Source organism: Chiloscyllium plagiosum, unplaced genomic scaffold (genome assembly GCF_037043375.1).
Source record: "Chiloscyllium plagiosum isolate Xiang-an unplaced genomic scaffold, Cpla_swu_hap1 HiC_scaffold_5, whole genome shotgun sequence".
Taxonomy (NCBI): Eukaryota; Metazoa; Chordata; class Chondrichthyes; order Orectolobiformes; family Hemiscylliidae; genus Chiloscyllium; species Chiloscyllium plagiosum.
In genome coordinates, this window is record NW_028270143.1 from 62435962 (window position 1) to 62455268 (window position 19307).

Consider the following 19307-nt stretch of genomic DNA (forward strand, 5'->3'; position numbering starts at 1 on the left):
TCCAACAAGTACAGGCCTTCTCCTCAAAAGACACCCTCCATACTTGGTATCAGTCTAGTGAATATTCTGTGAACTGCCTCCAATGCCAGTGTATCTTTCCTTTAGGAGCTCAGCTGTTCCCAGTGTTACAACTGTGGTCTGACTAGTGCCTTCTATGAGACTATGTGTACATACATACATGGGTAGCAAAGCCTCCTTACTTTAATATTTGATTCTGTTTGAAATAAAGGCCAACATTCCATTTGTCTTCCCTATTACCTGCTGAACTTTGGATACTAGCTTTTTGTGGTTCATGGACAAGGTCTCCCAAATCCCTGTTATGTAGATTGATCGCTCTGTTCAGATCTTCCCAAGCTGTAAGAGTTAACTCTGAGATCACCACAAGACAAGATTTTTAGGAATACAAGCTTTGAACAGCAATGCTTTGTTCATTTTCTTTTTTAAAAAAAAAATCCAGCTCTGAGCTTCTCCAGCATCCCCTCTACTGCCCAGGAGTTAAACTGAGATGTGCTGAGCCATGAATCTAAAGATTATATGGTGGAATACTAATTTCCCAAAATGCATTCTGAATGCCCAGCTTTGAATTGCTCGATTTTGCTTTCCTTTCATTTTTCTGTCCTGTGAAAATGCCACGTTTGGATGCAGGCTGCTTTTGAAACCCCTCACTTCACTGACCATTCTACTCATGAACTTGTACAAGAATGGCCAAGAAGTATTATGTATCATAACAATGTGTTTCCTCTTCACCTCAGATTTTTGTCACTGCTGCAGCTTTCAGCACCTTACCAGGTATAGCAGGGTATGAAACCAATTGAGCCCCGATCCTTCAGTAGCTGTTTCATACTGGAAAATATGCAACTCAAAAACAAACTAATTTGTAGTTTTCCAACAATGTGTGTTTTCCCCAAAATTCTATGATGAAATACTATATTATACCAGCACTCATACCCACATTTAGATTTCTATTGAAATTACCTAAGTCTGTGATAAATGTACAGTGGCTTGTATAAACTTTGTGCTTTGTAATAGCCAAAGTTATTACACTGACAACAGTCAAATGTTCTGACTTGAATACTTTTTGAAACAGAAATAATTAAAAAGCACTGCTGCCTCAGTGTCAAGGACCCTAGTTTGATTCCCTCAAGCGACTGTTTGCGTGGGTTTCCATTGAATGCTCCCCACATTCCAAGAATGTGCAGGTTAGGTGGTTTAGCCTTGGGGAAATGCAGGTTTACAAGGGTAGGTTAGAGTGATTGGTATGGGTGTGATGCTGTTTGGAGGGTCAGTGTGGACTAAATGGGCTGAATGATTTGCTTCCATGCTGTTCCATGGTTCTATTAAGTATAGCAGTTGTGTCACGCAGCACAGGGTGTGCTCGGTAGCAACGTGTTTTTCATTTCTACAGGAGCTGGCTGATAGTGACTTCTGCCAAGATTGTCTTGGAAATAGGCATCTATCCCAGTTGATTTTGCCCTTTAAATAATCTCATCACTTTTTAAGCTGGATATGCCTAAATCTGAGGCATAACCTATAGGGTGCTACTGAGTTTAAAAACTGAAAGAACTATGGATGCTGTAAATCAAAAACAATAAGAAATTGCTGAAAAAGCTCAGCAGATTTGGCAGCATCTGTGGAGAGAAACCCATTAACATTTCAAATCAAGTGACCATTCCTCAGAACAACCCTGAGAAAGGATAACTTGACCTGAAATGTTAACTCTGATTTCTCTCCACAGATGCTGCCAGACCTGATGAGCTTTTCCAGCAATTTCTGTTCTTGTGCTACTGAGTTTTGTTTGGTAATGGATGTTGAAGTTGGTCAATATGGAGTCCGGTGTTTGCTCCCAGATACCCTTCACTTTGATGTTTATCATTGTCCTGGCAAATTTGTGGATGCTTTCTCAAATCAGATTTTTGCTGAAGATATGATGCTGAATGTATGTCAGAATGTATGGTGGAACATTAATGCGTTTGTGGAGTACTTCTCTTGGCATGGGTCCTCTTAATATTTGTGAGCAGGATTTTTCGGACAAACCAAATCAGATGTGCTTTCTATCATGTTTTTGTCCCTTGACTTTTCCTATGGCCTCTATCGTTATTTTCTTGGACACTATCAAGCTGCATGTTTGAGGGTGAGTGACTTGCTATAGCATTGAGCGCAGCCACATAATTCTGTATCTGAATTACATAGGTCAAAATGCATTATAACAGTAGGTTTCCTGAGCCAGATTTTGAAGTGGTCTGATCTTGAACCTTATTTTGGAGTTTTAAATTGAATTCAAACTTTCAGCTGCCACAGCAAAATTTGAATTTGTCTCTGCGTTTTATTGCCTGTGTAATAACAATTTCACTATGCCACCATATTTGTCTGTGGGTATCTGAAATAGGAAGACTTCCATTTGGAAATGGAAGTAGAAGTAACAGCTCCTACAACCTAGAGACCCTGCTGTACCATTCCATAAGACCTTGGATGATATGGTTGTAGCTTTGTCTCAGCTTTCCTGCCAGATAGTAATGTTTGATTTCCTTACATCAAAAGTCAGTTTCCCTGCTTTTATTTGATGTACAGAATTTCTAAATGACCCACTTGAAAAATAAATATCTATCTGAAATGGCAGATTCCTTTTTAATTTTAAACTGTTCCATAATTTTAGTTTAGATTCCCCTACCCATTAATTTTTTTTTCTTGCCGTAATCTAATGTAAAGTTCACCATGTTAGATCAATCTTATCAGGAAGACCGCTTTTACTATTAAAGGCTTATATCATTATGCATTGCCATGCATGTTACTGCTTCTAAAATGGGCAGTTGTTTGGTTCCAGGACACTGTCCTAAGGAGCTTTCCCAAATCCACAATGAACTTGTCTGCCAAGATTTTCTCTTGCATCGTTTTTTTATCTAATCTGTTTTGAAGATGAAAATAGTCCATGAATATTCCTGTAAAACCCAAACTGTTCAAACAGATTCCTGAAAGCAGCACTTTCATCCAATGATTTGAGGATTATGGGGACTAGAGTTTAGGCTGCAGTTGGGTCAACTATGATTTTATTGAATGACAGAGCAGACTCTGGATTGAATGGTCTACTGTGCTTTCAGATGTTCTCGCCACCCATTTGCACAACTAGTGTTTTTTTTTCTACATGTTTTGATCGTAGATTTGGCTACTCTCTGTATTTGGTCCCTTTTTAAGACCGTGAGATACAGTCAGTTCTTCTATTATGCAATGGTTGTGTTCATGTGCAACCCTGCATTGTAGAAAGAGTTTCAGAAACTGCTTTTTGTTGGCAGTATCTATCTCGCCCTCATGTATGTACATGCACTCTGCTCCCACAACTCTTTGTGGCAAGGAGTTCCAAAGGCACTCAACCCTGAGAAAAGAAATTGTTCCTCATCTCAGGCTTAACTTGGTGCCCCTTTAGTTTGAAACTCTGTTATCTGATCCTAGACTCTCCCAAGAGGGGAAGCATCTTTTTAATTCACTGATGGCATGTGGGTGTTATTGGCTGGCCAGCATTTATTGTCTATCTCTACTTGGCCTTGAAAGTGATGGTGAGCTGCCTTTTTGAACTGCTGCAGTTCATGTCCATTCAGCATTGTCAAACCCCTTAAGAGGCATAAAGATAAAAAGAACGGAAACAGGCCCTTCAGTCCAACTCCTATATGTTGACTGGATATCCTAAATTAATCTAGTCCCATTTGCCAGCACTTCGCCCGTATCCCTTTAAACCTTTCCTATTCATATCCCCAACCAGGTGCCTTTTACATGTTGTAATTGTACCAACCTCCTCCAATTCCTGTGGGAGCTCATTCCATACACACACCACCCTCTTTGTGGAAAAAGTTGCCCTTTAGGTCCTTTTTTAAAAATCTTTCCCCTCACCCTAAATCTACGGTCTCTAGTTCTGGACCCTGCCCCACCCCACCCCAGGAGACTCTACTTTCAAGGAGCTATGAACCTGCACTCCAAGGTCTTTGTTCAGCAACACTCCCTAGGACCTTACCGTGAAGTGTATAATTCCTGCCCTGATTTGCCTTTCCAAAATGCAGCACCTCACGCTTGTCTAAATTAAACTCCATCTGTCACTTCTCGGCCCATTGAACCATCTGATCAAAATCCTGATGTACTCTGAGGTAACCTTCTTCACTGTCCACTACACCTCCAATTTTGGTGTCATCTGTAAAGTTACTAACCATACCTCCTATGTCCATATCCAAACCATTCATATAAATGACGAAAAGCAGTGGACCCAGCACCAATCCTTGTGGCTCACTACTGGTCAGAGGCCTCCAGTCTGAAAAGCAACCCTCCACCACCACCACCCTGTCTTCTACCTTTGTGCCAATTCTGTGTCTAAATGGCTATTTCTCCCTGTATTCTGTGATCTAACCTTGCTAACCAATCTATCATGAGGAACCTTGCCAAAAGTCTTACTGAAGTCCATACAGATCATGTCCACTGCTTTGCCCTCATCAATCCTCTTTGTTACGACTTCAAGAAACTCAATCAAGTTTGAGATATGATTTGCCACACACAAAGCCATGTTGACTGTCCCTAATTTGTTCACGCCTAACCAAAAATATGTAAACCCTGTCTCTCAGGAATCCCTCCTACAACTTGCTCACCATCAATGTTAGGCTCATTTCTGTAGTTCCTAGCTATTCATTACTACCTTTCTGAAATAATGGTACCACGTTAGTCACAGGTAAGGTGCCGGAAGTTGGCTATCGATCCAAGTATCTCATCGATGGGCCCAACAATCACTTCCTTAGCTTCCCATGGAGTTTTAGGGTATGCCTGATCAGATCCTGGGAATTCATCCATCTTCATGCATTTGAAACATGCATGGTCTTAAATGAGAGAACCTCTCTCTTTCTAAATTCCAATGGGTAAAGTCCCAACCTGTTCAATCTTTGCTCATAAGACAATCCCTCCATACTGGAATCATCCTATTAACCTTCTCTTGACCACCTCCCAATATTTCCATTAAATAAGAAGCAGAACTGCACGCAGTACTCCTATGTAGTCTATCGGTATTTTGAACCGTTGCAGTGAGACTTCTCTACTCTTGGCCCTTTATTACAAAGGGATTGAAGTCTAACATTCCATTACCTTTCCCTTTTACCTGTGTGCTAGCTTTTGTTTTCACATACCCCCAAGTCCCTTTTGTGTTGCAGAATCTTTCTTTGTTCTGTCTGTGATTGATACCCACATGGGCCACAACTCAATCTTTTCCCTCCATTGCTGAGGAGTTGTCCTTTCAGGATTTGTGTTGTCAGCTGTTAAGAATGGTATTTCTGTACCAATCTAATCTGATTGCCACTACATTTCTTTACTCTCCCACTTGAGCGGCCCCAGCACCATGGTGCATAGCATAGTTTACTCCTATTCTTCCAGTCGCTGCTCTTGTCCACACCAACCTCTAGAATCTCAAACCTGTTGGACCATTGCAAGGGTGCGGTTTCAGCGTTGCTCCCTTTGGAATCCCTATATGTGCTCTTTTACAGTTAAACCACATTTAACCACAGACTAAATTTGAAGTCCTAACAGGGTGTGACTCCTTCCTGGAACAAATGTCCAGTTAACTATCTCCCCAGTATCTCTGGGCTTATGTTCTTCAGTTTTGGTGTCTCCAGCTCCATCTCTTGACCTACTTGTTTCTATAGAAACATAAAACAGTAGCTTGGCCTCTGTGTATTAAATCCATTAAGTTATTAAATATCCCAGCAAAATTACATGATCTCATATCAGACTCCACCTTGCAAGAAGCTCGACAGATATAGAATACTTATTCCACTAAATTGAGACAGTCGTTGTTTAAAAGCTTTCGTTGAATCTGCTCTAGTTCAGCATCCTGTTTGCTGTAATAAACTGTTGACTTGTCCTACCCGATTGATCATCAGATCCTGTTTCAAATTTATTACTCAGTAAGGTGGTTGAGGATTAGCAGTAATACAAAATGTTGAGATCTAAAAGCAGTTAGTAGTAAATTGATTTTATCAAGCAGTCACGTATGGATGTCAACACTCATCAGCATCTACTCTTATGGTGGAGTAACTAATTTTTCTTGAGCTAATTCTCCGTGGAGAATTCTCTTCTCATCACATGCGTACACGCGTATACACACACACATTCTGACATTGTGGAGATTGGGATAATGCAGTAAACTATTTGAAGTGTATAATTTTTCACTGGTTTCTGGTGAGTGCTGGTTCATAAGGTACCAATTAAAACAAAGCTTACTGTAGTTATAAAGGTCACTAAATATGACAGCATGTATTGTGTGTACATTTGAAAACAAATGTAGTTAATGACTAGCAATTATTATTTAAATGTTTGGATTAATAGTTTAGGAAAAAACAGGCATAACCTATTTAGTATCCTTGCAAGATTGATTTTATTTGACTGTTTCTAGAATCTGATGGAGATGGGGATGATGATAATGATGAGGAGGAGGAGGACGATGATGAAGAGGACGATGATGACTCTGTCAAGGAAGAAAATGGGGTTTGGATTTTGACAGATGCAAATTATGATTCCTTCATTGCAGGCAAGGAAGTTGTGCTAATCGAATTTCATGCCCCCTGGTAGGTAATACTCCAATGAAATTCATGATTATTGTTCTCAGAAATAATGTACCTTTTACTATGAAGTTAATTCAAAATTAGTCAACAGAACATTATTCAGCCCATCGTATTTGTGCCTCTCCTGACACAGATATTTTGTTGTTCCACATTCTCTGCTCCTTGCCTGTAGTACTGGTAAATGGTTTCTTTTGATCATTGCTATTGAATCTATTTTTCTGACAGTTTGTTCAATAGTTTTTTTAGTCCATAATCTTCCTCTTTCTCCTCTGTGATTTTAGAGTTAAAAGCCTTGTGGAAGCATATTGTGACAGAAGGGCAAGATCCAGTATTAAATATTTCTCCATACGTAGTATTCAGAAAAGATAAGAAAGGAAGAGGGGTTAAGAGCACTGCAGTACTGGCAAAAAAGATGTCCTGAGAGTTCAAGGGCAGAAATCAAATTGACTAGACCTAAAGAACAGAGGTTCAGTTACGTTGCTGGATATAGTCTATCCACCACCAACTGATGGGAAGGATGCCGAGGAGCAAATTTGCAGGAAGATTTAGATGCTAACATTTATCCAGTTGTAATTAGGAACTTATTAATTTTCCAAATACAGGCTGAGATATTGGTACTGAGGGGCAAATGTTCCTAGATTATTTTCAGGATCGTTTCCTCCAGCATTGTGTTCAGACCAACATGAGAGGATGCATTCTTAGACATGGCTCTTAGAAATGAGGTGTGTCAAGTGGATCAAGTTAGTTCAGGAACATTTTAGGACAAAAATCATTGTCATTCTAAACTCTATATACATTGGTCAATCTAGAGTAAGAAAAGTCCATTTAGAGTGCTGTTTCCAATGGGGCAAGAAAGGAACTGAGCAGTGTGTTTTGAAAGGAGAATTAGTACTGGTTAGGGACCAAAAAGGGGATTTTCAAATGGAGGCAAGGAGCATGGCTAAGCTATTAGATTTTAATATTTTTCATCTCTCTCTCACCAAGGAAGTAAATGCTTTCTAGGCCATCGTAACAGGAGGAAGCTGTCACTAGAGTTCAAAAGTGAAGTACCAAACTGTTGGTACTTAGGCCAAATGAAATGCATCTATGGGGGGGGAAAAAAAGGGAAATTGCAAGGCACTAACCATAATCTTTCCACTCTTCCGTATTGGAGAATTAAAAACATACCTTTATTCAATAAAGCTTGTAAAGATAAGCTCAGCAGTTGAATGGTCAGTTTAACTTCACTGGTGGGAAAGCTTCTGAAAATAGTTATCAGGATAGAACTGATTGTTGCATGAAAAAGAATGATTTGATTACAGCAAGTATAGATTTCTAACAGGGAAATCATGTTTAATTAACTTGGAGTTTTTTTGAAGAAGTAACGAGGATTGAGGGTAATTCTGTGTACATGGACTTTCAAAAAACCTTCAATACAGTGCTACATAACAGGATTGTGTGAAGTCTTATAGCTCAAGGAATGCAAGGGACAGTACCAACATGAGATACAAAATATACTGAGTGATAGGAAACAGTAATGGTTAGTCAAGTGGGTGGCGTGGTGGCACAGTGGGTGGGCGGCGCGGTGGCACAGTGGTTAGCACTGCTGCCTCACAGCGCCAGAGACCCGGGTTCAATTCCCGCCTCAGGCGACTGACTGTGTGGAGTTTGCACGTTCTCCCTGTGTCTGCGTGGGTTTCCTCCGGGTGCTCCGGTTTCCTCCCACAGTCCAAAGATGTGGAGGTCAGGTGAATTGGCCATGCTAAATTGCCCGTAGAGTTAGGTAAGGGGTACATGTAGGGGTATGGGTGGGTTGCGCTTCGGCGGGGTGGTGTGGACTTGTTGGGCCGAAGGGCCTGTTTCCACACTGTAAGTAATCTAATCTAATCTAATGTAATCTAATCTAATCTAATGTTTTGGGCTACAGGAAGGTTTATGCAGTTTACCAGGGTTTGACCTTGCTTTTCTTCATGTAAATGATGAGATCTTAGTGTACAGTACATTATTTCAGAATTGCAAATGGTAACGAAACTTGGAAGCATGATAAATTGAGGAGGTTTGTAGAACCTTGAGAGGACGTGGCCAAGTTGGAGGAGTGGGCAGATAGGTGGCAGATGAAGCTCAATGCAGAGTGGTGAGGATGCATTTTGATACATGTAAAGATTTTTTTCTGTGTATTTCTAGTTGCAGACTGAAATAGTAAAATAACTGGGGGGAAGGGATAGAATCTTCTCTCTGCTGTAGAGTCATAGATGTACAGCGCATCAACAGACCCATTGGTCCAACTCATCCATACTGACCAGATATCCTAACTCCTATCTTCAGCCTGATAGCAGTCAGCTAGTTTATTTCTCCTTTTATCAGTAGCTGTATGATCTGACTTTTAATTAAGTCCATTTTTATTGATACAACCTAGTAATCCTGTGCCTTCTGCAATCAAATATAAGTACCTGGAAAGATCGAGCAATTGCATTCTTCTGTCAGAATGAGCAAAAAGGTTATCTCTGCAAATGCTGTCGACGAGTACCACTAAACTGACTTTCTGATTATCTCCTCTGTCCATAGTACCCATTTTTAACTTCCTCTCTGTCTGTATGTATGTGTACTTGTAGCAGAGTTTCATAAGTACGTTAGTGTTTTAAGTGGTATAGTTATGTCTGGTTCATGATTGTTATCTATAAATCAATTCTTCTGTAATATGATGGTTTTGTTCTTGTGCAACCCTGTGTTAGAGAAAAATCACGCTTTAGGAACAGCACTTGGTATTGGTTCCGTCTCATTACATTACAGCTGATGCATGTTTTAAAAGTTCACACTGTAGAAAGTGTCCCCAATTTGTCAATTGCATTACAGCAAATTTGCATTGATGAAACACTTGTAACTACAGGTCTATCTGTTGTAACAAATGATTCCAATAAATAGTAACTTAAGTACAGAAACCTCTTCTGAGTTTTATCAGAGTCTAAAAGGTGAGTTAATTTTTTTTTTAATTCCTCAATTTGTGACAACTCTAGGTATCGTAGTGCTTGATTTATTACATGGTATCCAGTGAGGTATAGGAATAGAAAGAATGTAGACAGACAATCTAAACTAGTGCCTGGAGGAGCAGACAGACCTTGGTGTACATGTGCGTGACACTTTTGAAGGTGGCAGGACATGTGGAGAGAGTAGTTGACAAAGAACACAGTACTCTGTGCTTTATCAGTAGTAGAGTACAAGAGCAAGAAAATGACACTGAACTTGTATTAGACATTTATTGGATCTCAGCAGGAGTATTATGTGCAGTTTGGGTGGTACATTGTGGGAACACATTGAAGAGAGTACAGAAGAGATTTAAATGAATGGTTCCAAGGATGAGAAACTTCAGTTATGAGGAAAGATTGGTTTTACTTGCAGCAACGAAGGCTAAGAGAATACATGACAGTACTTTCAAAATCAGAAGAGACTAGATAGATAGACAGAGAAGCTGTTCCAGCTAACAAAAAGATAGTAGTTGAAGGGGCATAGTTTTATAATGATTTTAGAAAGAAGCAAATTTGATTTGGTTTAAATGTGGAATGCATTTTCTGGAAGTGTGTTGGAGACAGGTTCTTTTGAACCATTCAACGCGTAGTTGGATATATGTATCTATTTAAATAATATGGAAGGCTGTGGAAAAGGCAGGAGAATGGCACAAATTATGATCCTCATTTGGAGAGGTAATGGATCTAATGACCTCCTGAGCCGTAACGTTTGTGTGATTCTATAACTTTGCCTTCCTCTAAATCTACCACATCATATTTGCTCTAAGCAGCACATTTCTCTAGTGTCTGAATAATTAAAGCTCTTTAACCCTTGTACCATGTATGACAAATCTCTTTGACATGCATTTCTAGGCTCTGATGTCCTCTCTGGAATGGTATATAATATTCTGAAGGATAACTAGTGATCTGTAAAGTTTACATAAATTCCTTTTGTACTCTGAACTTTTGTCTACAAAATGGAGAATGTCAATGCTTTTTGACAGCTGTATCAACTTTACACCCCACCTTCCCACACTGTGTATTTGTGCTACCAGGTCTCTGTTCCTAGACCCCATTTTAAAATTTAACCACTTTTCTCCATATTGAAATGTATCACACTTCTGTATAGTAACTTTTGTTGCTGCTACCTAAGTGGTTTTTTTTTTTAAAAATTGTTTTTTGTGTAATGAGCTTGAAATAGGCATAGTAAATTGTTTAGGAAAGAATTTTTAAACTGTGTTTTGAAGCTTCATTTGATCCATGGCTGAGTAGGCAGCTTTGCTGACTGACTCAAACCATCATAGTTCAACACTGTCACTGAGGCTCAAACACAAACATGTAGACCTCCTCACTACTACACTGGAAGAGTCAGCTGCATGAAGGCTGGCATGTTTCAAATGAGACATGAAACCTTATCCTTCTGCATGTGAAAAATCCCATAGCACTATTTGAAGAACACAAGGAAGCTTATTCCTGATCTGTTGGCCTATGTGTATTCCTTGATCACAACTAAAACAAACTACCTAATCATTATCACTTTCTTTTGAGCTTGCTGTTTGCAAATTTATTTCCTACATTACAATGGTGACTACCTTTTCAAACATACTTAACAGGTGATTTTTGTGAAGATTTGTAGCTCAGGTTGTGATAATCTCTGACGACCAGACTACACTGGCCCATGGCATCATGGTAGCCCATGAACCTACCAACTTACTGAAACAGCTCTTGATAAATCTAAAGGACCCTGTACCAACAACCAGCAGAATGAGTGTCATATACAAAATACCCTGCAAGGACTGCACCAAACATTACATCAGACAGGCAGGCATGAAACTAGCCACCAAAGTACGCTAACACCAACTAGCCACCAACCCCAACAAGCACTAGTATCCATACACACGGACAATGAGGGACACCAGTTCAACTGGGACAATACATCCATCCTGGGACAGGTTTAACAAAGACATTCACGGGAATTCCTAGAGGCCTGGTATTCAAACCGAAACTCCAACAAACGTATTGATTTGGATCCCATTTACCAAACCTCTTGGGGAAAAAAAACCAAAAGTGATATCACACAGCACAACAGACCGAGACACAAGTAGAAAGCTGGACAGTACACAGCGCTTCAATGGAGGCTCATTGATGTCACCATGCTAGGTAACGAAACATCTGAAAAACAGTCTTCCAGCTCAGCGAACAAACTTACAACATGATGCTTAATAGGCTTACAACACTGGGGCACCCTGAGTTCTGAAAGATGCCATGAAAATAAGTCAGTTTTCAGAATTAATATTTTTAAATATTACTGACTCTTTGAAATGTTCTATGTATATATTACATTTTGCAAAGAGGCCTTGCATTTAGTATGACATTAATCTCTTGAACTCTTCAAACACATCTGTAGGTGTGAACAATGTAAGCAGTTTGCAGCAGCATACGAAAAGATTGCTAGTGAACTAAAAGAACATGATCCTCCCATCTATGTTGCAAAAGTTGATGGCCCATCACAATCTGGCCTGGGCGTTCGGTTTGACATCGGCATATACCCCACATTCAAAATTATAAAAAATGGAGAACCAATCCACTACAAAGGACGAGTTGGAAAGGATGGTAAGTGAAATTTTCTACTCTCTTATTCTGAATAGATGTTGAAGATTTTAATAGGTGCACCATAGATTTTTTTGCAACAGGCTGAAGCGTTCATACATTGATTAACAATATTTATTTGTCCTAGAATTTAACTGAGCAATTGCTGTAGCCTTGCTTGCTTTGTTCACTGTGACAAATCAGTGGTTATTTTGGTATGGTACATCTCCGAAGGATACTTTAATCTCAAAAAGATAATACCATTTTGTGATGTGTATCCTAGTCGATATATTGGGCAATATCACAAAATGCACTACTGTCTTCCATGTAGAGATTTAAATTTTATTGAATATTTTAAAAATCTTAGCCAATTGGAATGGGTTGATGACTGAGGTAGTCCAGCAGGTTGATCACCATAATCTGAGCCTGTCATGCCCAATTACGTGAGTTCTACAAATGTTAGTGTTCATAAATGCTGACTCTCCAGTAGTTATTTTTTGCTTGTGACGTCCTGCCAGCAATTATTGTACTTAAAATTGAAAACCAGGCATCATTCCATCTGCTAGAAGGTAGCAATGATGTAGAAGATTGAATGAATCAATGTTGGAATGATGCAGCATAACCATTCTATCCATAATGTTTACTCTAGCTCTTCAGTAGAACTGTCCAGATCTGCTGCCTTGTTTTTCCCAGTTGTTTTGTTTTTGCTTTCAAAGTGACAGGTTTTTTAAAATCCAGCTCCCTTGTGGATGTTATCATTTTAATCTGCTTCCGATATCGTTTCACACAGTCCATCCTAAGTTCAACATCTCCTGTGCTTATTCTAGAAACTTTCCATGTGTCACGTAATTCTTTTACAGATTTTTAATTTCTCTGAACAAAAGGATGGAGGAGCGGCAGAAAAATATAGTTAGAACTGTGATCATATTGCTCATGCTTTTAAATGATCGTATGGGCTAAGCCGGCTACATGGTCTGTTCCTCTTCCTTGGTTTTAAGCAGTCACTTTAAATCTTTTCTGATTATTATTTTTTCTGACACTGTAAACAACAACTTATTTACTCCACAAAAATACTTATTGATTTTTTGTTTGCCCATCAAGTCATCATCCCTTAAGGATGGTGAATCCTTGGACTTTTCTGCTGGTTCAAGTCAGACCTGGCCCATCAGAAGCTGGTTATGGTTTTTTGTCAATCATCAACTCCAAACATTGCTGCAGGTATTTCTCAGGTTAATGTCCTAGGCCCAACCATCCTCAGCTGCTTCATTCATAACTTGCCCTCACCATAAGGATAGAAGTGGGGGATGTTTACCAATGTTCAAAACCATTTGCAGTGATTCAGATACTGAAGCAATCAATGTCAAAATGTAACAAGCCCTGGACAATAACCAAGTTTGAATTGGAAGTGACAAGTATCATGCATGGCACGAATGCCAGGCAATGACCATCACCAATAAGAGGCAATCTGTCAACCACCTTTTCATATTCAGAGATGGCAACACCATTGAATTCCTACCCACCCCCCAAACAACACACTGCAGCTCACCATAGTGGCTGCACAGGCGGGTCCAATGCCAGGAATACAGGAGTGTAATGGAATACTCCACATTTGCCTAGATGAGTGTAGCTCCAGGAACAGCCAAGAAGTTTGACACCATACGGGACAAAGTGGCCTGCTTGATTGTTTGCGGATGCGGTGCCATTCATTTACTCCACCACTGACCCAAACAAGCAGGAGACTGGGAGAGCACCATCAGGAGGTGGAGATGTCTGACGTTTCGGGTATAACCCTTCTCCAGGAACAGCAGCAATGTATACTTATGTACAAGGTGCAGTGCAGAAATTCACTAAACATCCTTAGTTCAACACTTTCCCAACCTACAACCACTTTCATCTAGAAGGATAAGAGCAGTGGATACGTGGGAACAGCACCACCTACAAGTACTCCTCCAAGCCACTCACCACCATTACATGAAAATATATTGCCATTTATTCACATTCACTGGGTCAGAATCCTGGCCTTCCCACAAGGGTATTGTGGATCCACCTATTACCATAACTGCAGCAGTTCAAGAAAGCAGCTCACAACTGGGTGAATTTAGAAAAAAGACATGCCTGAGCACTAGCCAGTGATATTACTTCTGTAAAGATTGTGCATTTGTCCACTTAAATGTATCCTCTAGCACAGCGAGCAAGAAACTTTGGGGAGAGAAATGAGTTTTGGTTTCATTGGGTGAGTTTTACAAGCAAAAGGAGAAGACTGTTGTGGATTAGGTTTCAGTTGCAACATTCTGCAACTGTTTTGTAGCTTCATTGAGGTGTTCACAATTGGGAAAGTTTTTCTTGGGTTTCAGTTTGGCAGTTTTGCAGAAGTCTTGGCTGAACCGATGTTGAAAAGTCTATCTAAAGAAGGGAGATAGTTTAGAACTGTTAGAGTACTTCACTATAAGAAGCTTAGTCTGATTGTTCCAGACCAGAAGTGGTTGATTAAAACCTGAAAGTGTAAGTTGAAGCTGAGATCATCTCAGCCTTCTCCCTGAATCTTCATATATCAGTCTCAATAGGAATTGAAGCCACAGTAGGGTTAATCCCTTTGAATGTGATAGAGATTAGAATTCTCTGGTGTGAGTGCAAGAAAGGAATGTTGTTGAGATTAATGAGATTTTTACTATATTTTACAATCTTTCAACTTGTTATAAGTAGTTTGATTTATTCTCTCTTTTTTTGCAAAACATCATAAATGTGTTCTATTGTTTAAAACCAAATTTGCAGCATTGCATATTGAATTTTTAGGGAAATGCCACCTTGTTGAAACCTAAAGGTAGCAATCCACAATGCCAAATACTTTTGTTAATAGATTTGACCATGTGATCAAATATTTTTACAAATCTGTAATGATTCCAATAGAACTGTTTGAACTAATTACTGTCATGACAAGATTTCTACAAAATAAATATGAAATGAGAACATGAAAACTGCTTGTTCATGTTTTTTCAGTTTGGACTTTGGGTTAGCTTGTGACGTTAATGTTTCTATTCTAATTGAGAACCTTGGATGAAAATGAACTTGGAATGAATGCAGCTTGGCGTGTAGAGGACAAGCAGATCCACAATTTGTAATTAAAATGAAACAACACTGTCAAAGGCTGTCAGTAGTGTTTGTATGGAAGACTGAAACGTTACAATTTGAAATAGTGGGTGTGAAGAGACATCAAAACAAAATTAGTCCAGTATCTAAAATGTGACATGAGTCTCGAAGTCCTTGTTGCTCTCTACAGAAACATGTTTGTCTCTTTTTGTTTAAATACTTCACATTTTGTTTATTAAAGAAATGTATACATTTCAAACATAGAACATAGAAAAATACAGCACAGAACAGGCCCTTTGGCCCATGATGTTGTGCTGAGATTTAATCCAAATGTGAAATATAGTAACAAACAACGCACCCCTCAACTATCTGCTATCCATGTGCATGTCCAGCATTCGCTTAAATGTCCCCAATGACACTGCCAGCTGTGGTGGTGGAAGCAACACATTCCATGCATTCACAACTCTCTGCGTAAAGAACCTACCTCTGACACCTCCTTTATACCTTCCTCCTAATATCTTCAAACTGACTCCTCATACCAGTCAGTCCTGCCCTGGGGAAAGGTCTCTGGCTATTGACTCTATCTATTCCACTCATCATCTTGTATACTTCGATCAGGTCTCAAATTCTTCAAATTCCTTCCCAAACAGGTCCTCTTTCCTAGCCTTGCCTATGTTGTTTGTGCCAACATGGACCACAACAACTGAATCCTCTCCCTCCTGCTCCAGTATCCTTTCAAGCCATTCAGAAAAGTCCTGCACCCTGGCACCAGGCAGGCAACACACCATGTGGGACACCCAATCTGGCTTTATGATTGAGCCTACCATGGGGAACCTTATCAATTGCCTTGCTGAAGTCCATATACACCACATCCACTGCTCGACCTTCGTCTTGACACCTCCTCTGAGAACTCAGTAAGATTGGAGGCATGACCTGCCCCTCACAAAACCATGCTGACTGCCTTTAATCACACTATGCTTTGCCAAATACTCATAATTCCTATCCCTCAGAATTCTTTCCAAAACTTTGCTGACCACAGATGTAAGACTGACAGGTCTGTGATTACCAGGGATTTCACTATTACCCTTCTTGAAAAGAGGAACAACATTCGCCTTCTTGCAATCCTCTGGTATGACTCCCGTAGAGAGTGAGGAGGCAAATATCCTCGCCAGTGGCTTAGCAACCTTCTTTCTCGCTTCATGGAGTAGCCTGGGATAAATCTGATCTGGCCCTGAGGACTTATCAATCTTAATATTTTCCAAAATTTCCAGCACATCAACTTCATCAATTTTGTTCTGGTCAAGACTGTATCCCAGTTCCTCAAAGCCTTAATTTACAACAAGGTCCCTTTCCTTGGCGAAAACCAAGGCAAAAAACTCATTTGGGGCTTCTCCTATCTGCTCAGATTCCACACATAAGTTCCGTCCACCATTCCTGATCAGCCCTACCTTTCTCTGATCATTCTCTTATTCCTCACTTATGAGTAAAATGCCTTTGGGTTCTCCCTAATCCTTCTTGCCAAGCCTTTTTCGTGCCCTTTCCTGCCTCTCCTCAGTCCATTTCTGAGCTCCTTTCTAGCAAGCCTGTAATCCTCTAAACCTGTGCTAGATCCTTGCTACCTCCACCTTGCGTACACTACCTTCTTCCTTTTTAATGAGAAGCTCCTCTGTTCTCATCATCCAAGGTTCCTTAATCTTACCCCTTCTTACCTGTCTCTGAGGAACAAATTTGTGCATCACTCACAACAACTGCCACATGTCTGCTGTGCCCTTTCTGTGGAACAATTGCTCCCAGTCTGAACTTCCCAACTCCTGTCTGATAGCGTCATAATTTCCTTTTCCCCAATTAAATATCTTTCCTCAGTAACTGGTTCTTTCACTCTCCAGGGCTATGCTAAATGCACAGCAGGTCAGGCAGCATCCAGGGAACAGGAGATTCGACGTTTCGGGCACAAAATGTGAGGCAGTTGTGATCACTGTCACCAAAGTGCTCTCCCACTGTGCAATCTGACTCCTGTCCTGGCTCATTGCCAAGCACCAAATCCAAAATGGCCTCTCCCATCATCAGTCTGTCTACATACTGAGTAAGGAAACCCTCCTGAACACACCTGACAAAAACTGCTCCATCCAAACCATCTGCACTTAGGGGGTTCCAGTCAATATTGGGAAAGTTGAAATTACCCATAACAACAACCCTGCTACTTCTGCATTTTTCCAGAATCTGCCCGCCTATGAGTTCTTCAATCTCTCTACTGCCATTATTAGGTGGTCTGTAGAAAACCCCCAATGTGGTGGCTATTCCCTTGGTGTTCCTAACTTCCACCCATACTGACTCAGTAGATAAACCTTCCTTAACAACCTTAGTGCATTACAGCTACAGAAACCGTCTGATTAGCAATGCTACACCCCCTCCTGTTTTTCCACCTACCCTGTTCTTTTTAAACGTTCTTAAACCCTGGAACATCAAGCAATCATTCCTGCCCCTGTGAAACCCAAGTCTCCATTATGGCCACAACATCGTAGCCCCAAGTACTGATCCATGCACTTTCCATCTTTCTGAAGATTGAGAAGTAACTGTAAAATTTCATTTTAAAGTGCAACAGCTAGCTAGCAGAGCATGCACCTTTTTATGAATTTTTTTTTTATTGGAATTGTGCATTTTTTCACTTAAATGTCATCTTGGAGCTTTTTACAGCTATAGAATCAAACACAACAATGGCTTACATAACACTCTTCACAACACAGCCTCACGTGGATCCTGTTTGCTCCCAGTATCCTTAAATAATTACATTTTTCAAATGAGTATGTAATACTATTTTCCAACAATTATCCTTTGTTCTAATATCATAAAACTTTCTGCAGACATTTTATCTAAAGTGAAAGAAGTAGCTTCCCCTGACTGGGTTCCTCCACCTGAAGCAACACTCGTGTTGACGGAAGATAATTTTGATGATGTGGTTAATAAAGCTGATATCATCCTCGTTGAGTTCTACGCTCCTTGGTCAGTGTACACACTTTTCATTTTTTAAATTAATCATGTATCTGAAAATTTGAGTGTTACCATTTTTAAAAATAAAATGTGCCACAAAGCAGTGGAAATAGTAAAATAATACCTTATTGCATGTCTGCAAAATAATCTGAAGTTATGCATTGTCGAAAGAAATATTACCTTATGAAGCTTTCAAAAAGAACTGTGTGCATTTTAGTCTGTAGCTTGCACTTCTATTATGATTTTATGTATAATGCCAATTGTATTGACTTTGTTGCAGGTGTGGACACTGTAAAAAGCTTGCTCCACAGTATGAGGAAGCTGCCCAAGAACTTGGCAAGCGTCCAGTACCGATTTTACTTGCTAAAGTAGACGCCACTACTGAAACAAAGCTTGCTAACAAGTATCAGGTCACTGGCTATCCTACCCTGAAAATTTTCCGCAAGGGTAAACCCTCTGAATATAATGGACCAAGGGATACATATGGTAATGTGGCATTTTATTGTCTGTTGAAAGCTGGTTCTTTTAAATAGTGAGGATCTGTAATGTGTTTATTTTTAACAATTTGATGTTAGAATGGACCTGTGACTAATGCTCACTGTGAAGCAGGGCCATTGTTATAGAATGTTCTACGAATGGCCTTAAGTATCCATTCCAGCTTCCAGTTTACATTGAGCCCATTGCAGCAGATTATGAACATGAACAAGTTGGCCTCAATTTTTTTAAAAAAAGGAAAGGCATGTCCATGTATAGTGTCAAAAGTTTCTGCCCTTCGTGTTCTTCTATTTCTTTGAACATAAAAAAGATGAGAAATTTAAACGTGGAAATTCAGCAAACAGTTTGAGCAAATGTAATATATGATCACTAAAATGGGATTCATGGGTCTCTCTGATATGTTAGCTTGAATTGAGACTTGAGTAATGGACAGATAGCAGTAAATTTAAAGGGATTTGTTTTTTCAGGTTTGGCAGGCTGAAAACAGTAGGTTACTTCAAAAATCTGTACTTGGCCACAGCAGTTTACAAACTTGTAAAAAGGACTCTGTTTTGCTGTCTTGCCTTGATTCTCCCTAAGCTTGTTC

At 39.8% G+C, this 19307-nt stretch overlaps 1 protein-coding gene across 1 annotated transcript in view; it reads left to right on the top strand.

Moving 5' to 3' along the window:
• Positions 1–19307, top strand: part of pdia4 (protein disulfide isomerase family A, member 4) — a 40565-nt gene that overhangs the window by 12092 nt on the left and 9166 nt on the right. The window contains exons 2-5 of the mRNA XM_043690136.2: positions 6413–6584; positions 11970–12175; positions 18100–18238; positions 18507–18712. Coding sequence (XP_043546071.1) covers positions 6413–6584; positions 11970–12175; positions 18100–18238; positions 18507–18712 — 723 coding nt within the window. The remainder of the gene's footprint in view (positions 1–6412; positions 6585–11969; positions 12176–18099; positions 18239–18506; positions 18713–19307) is intronic.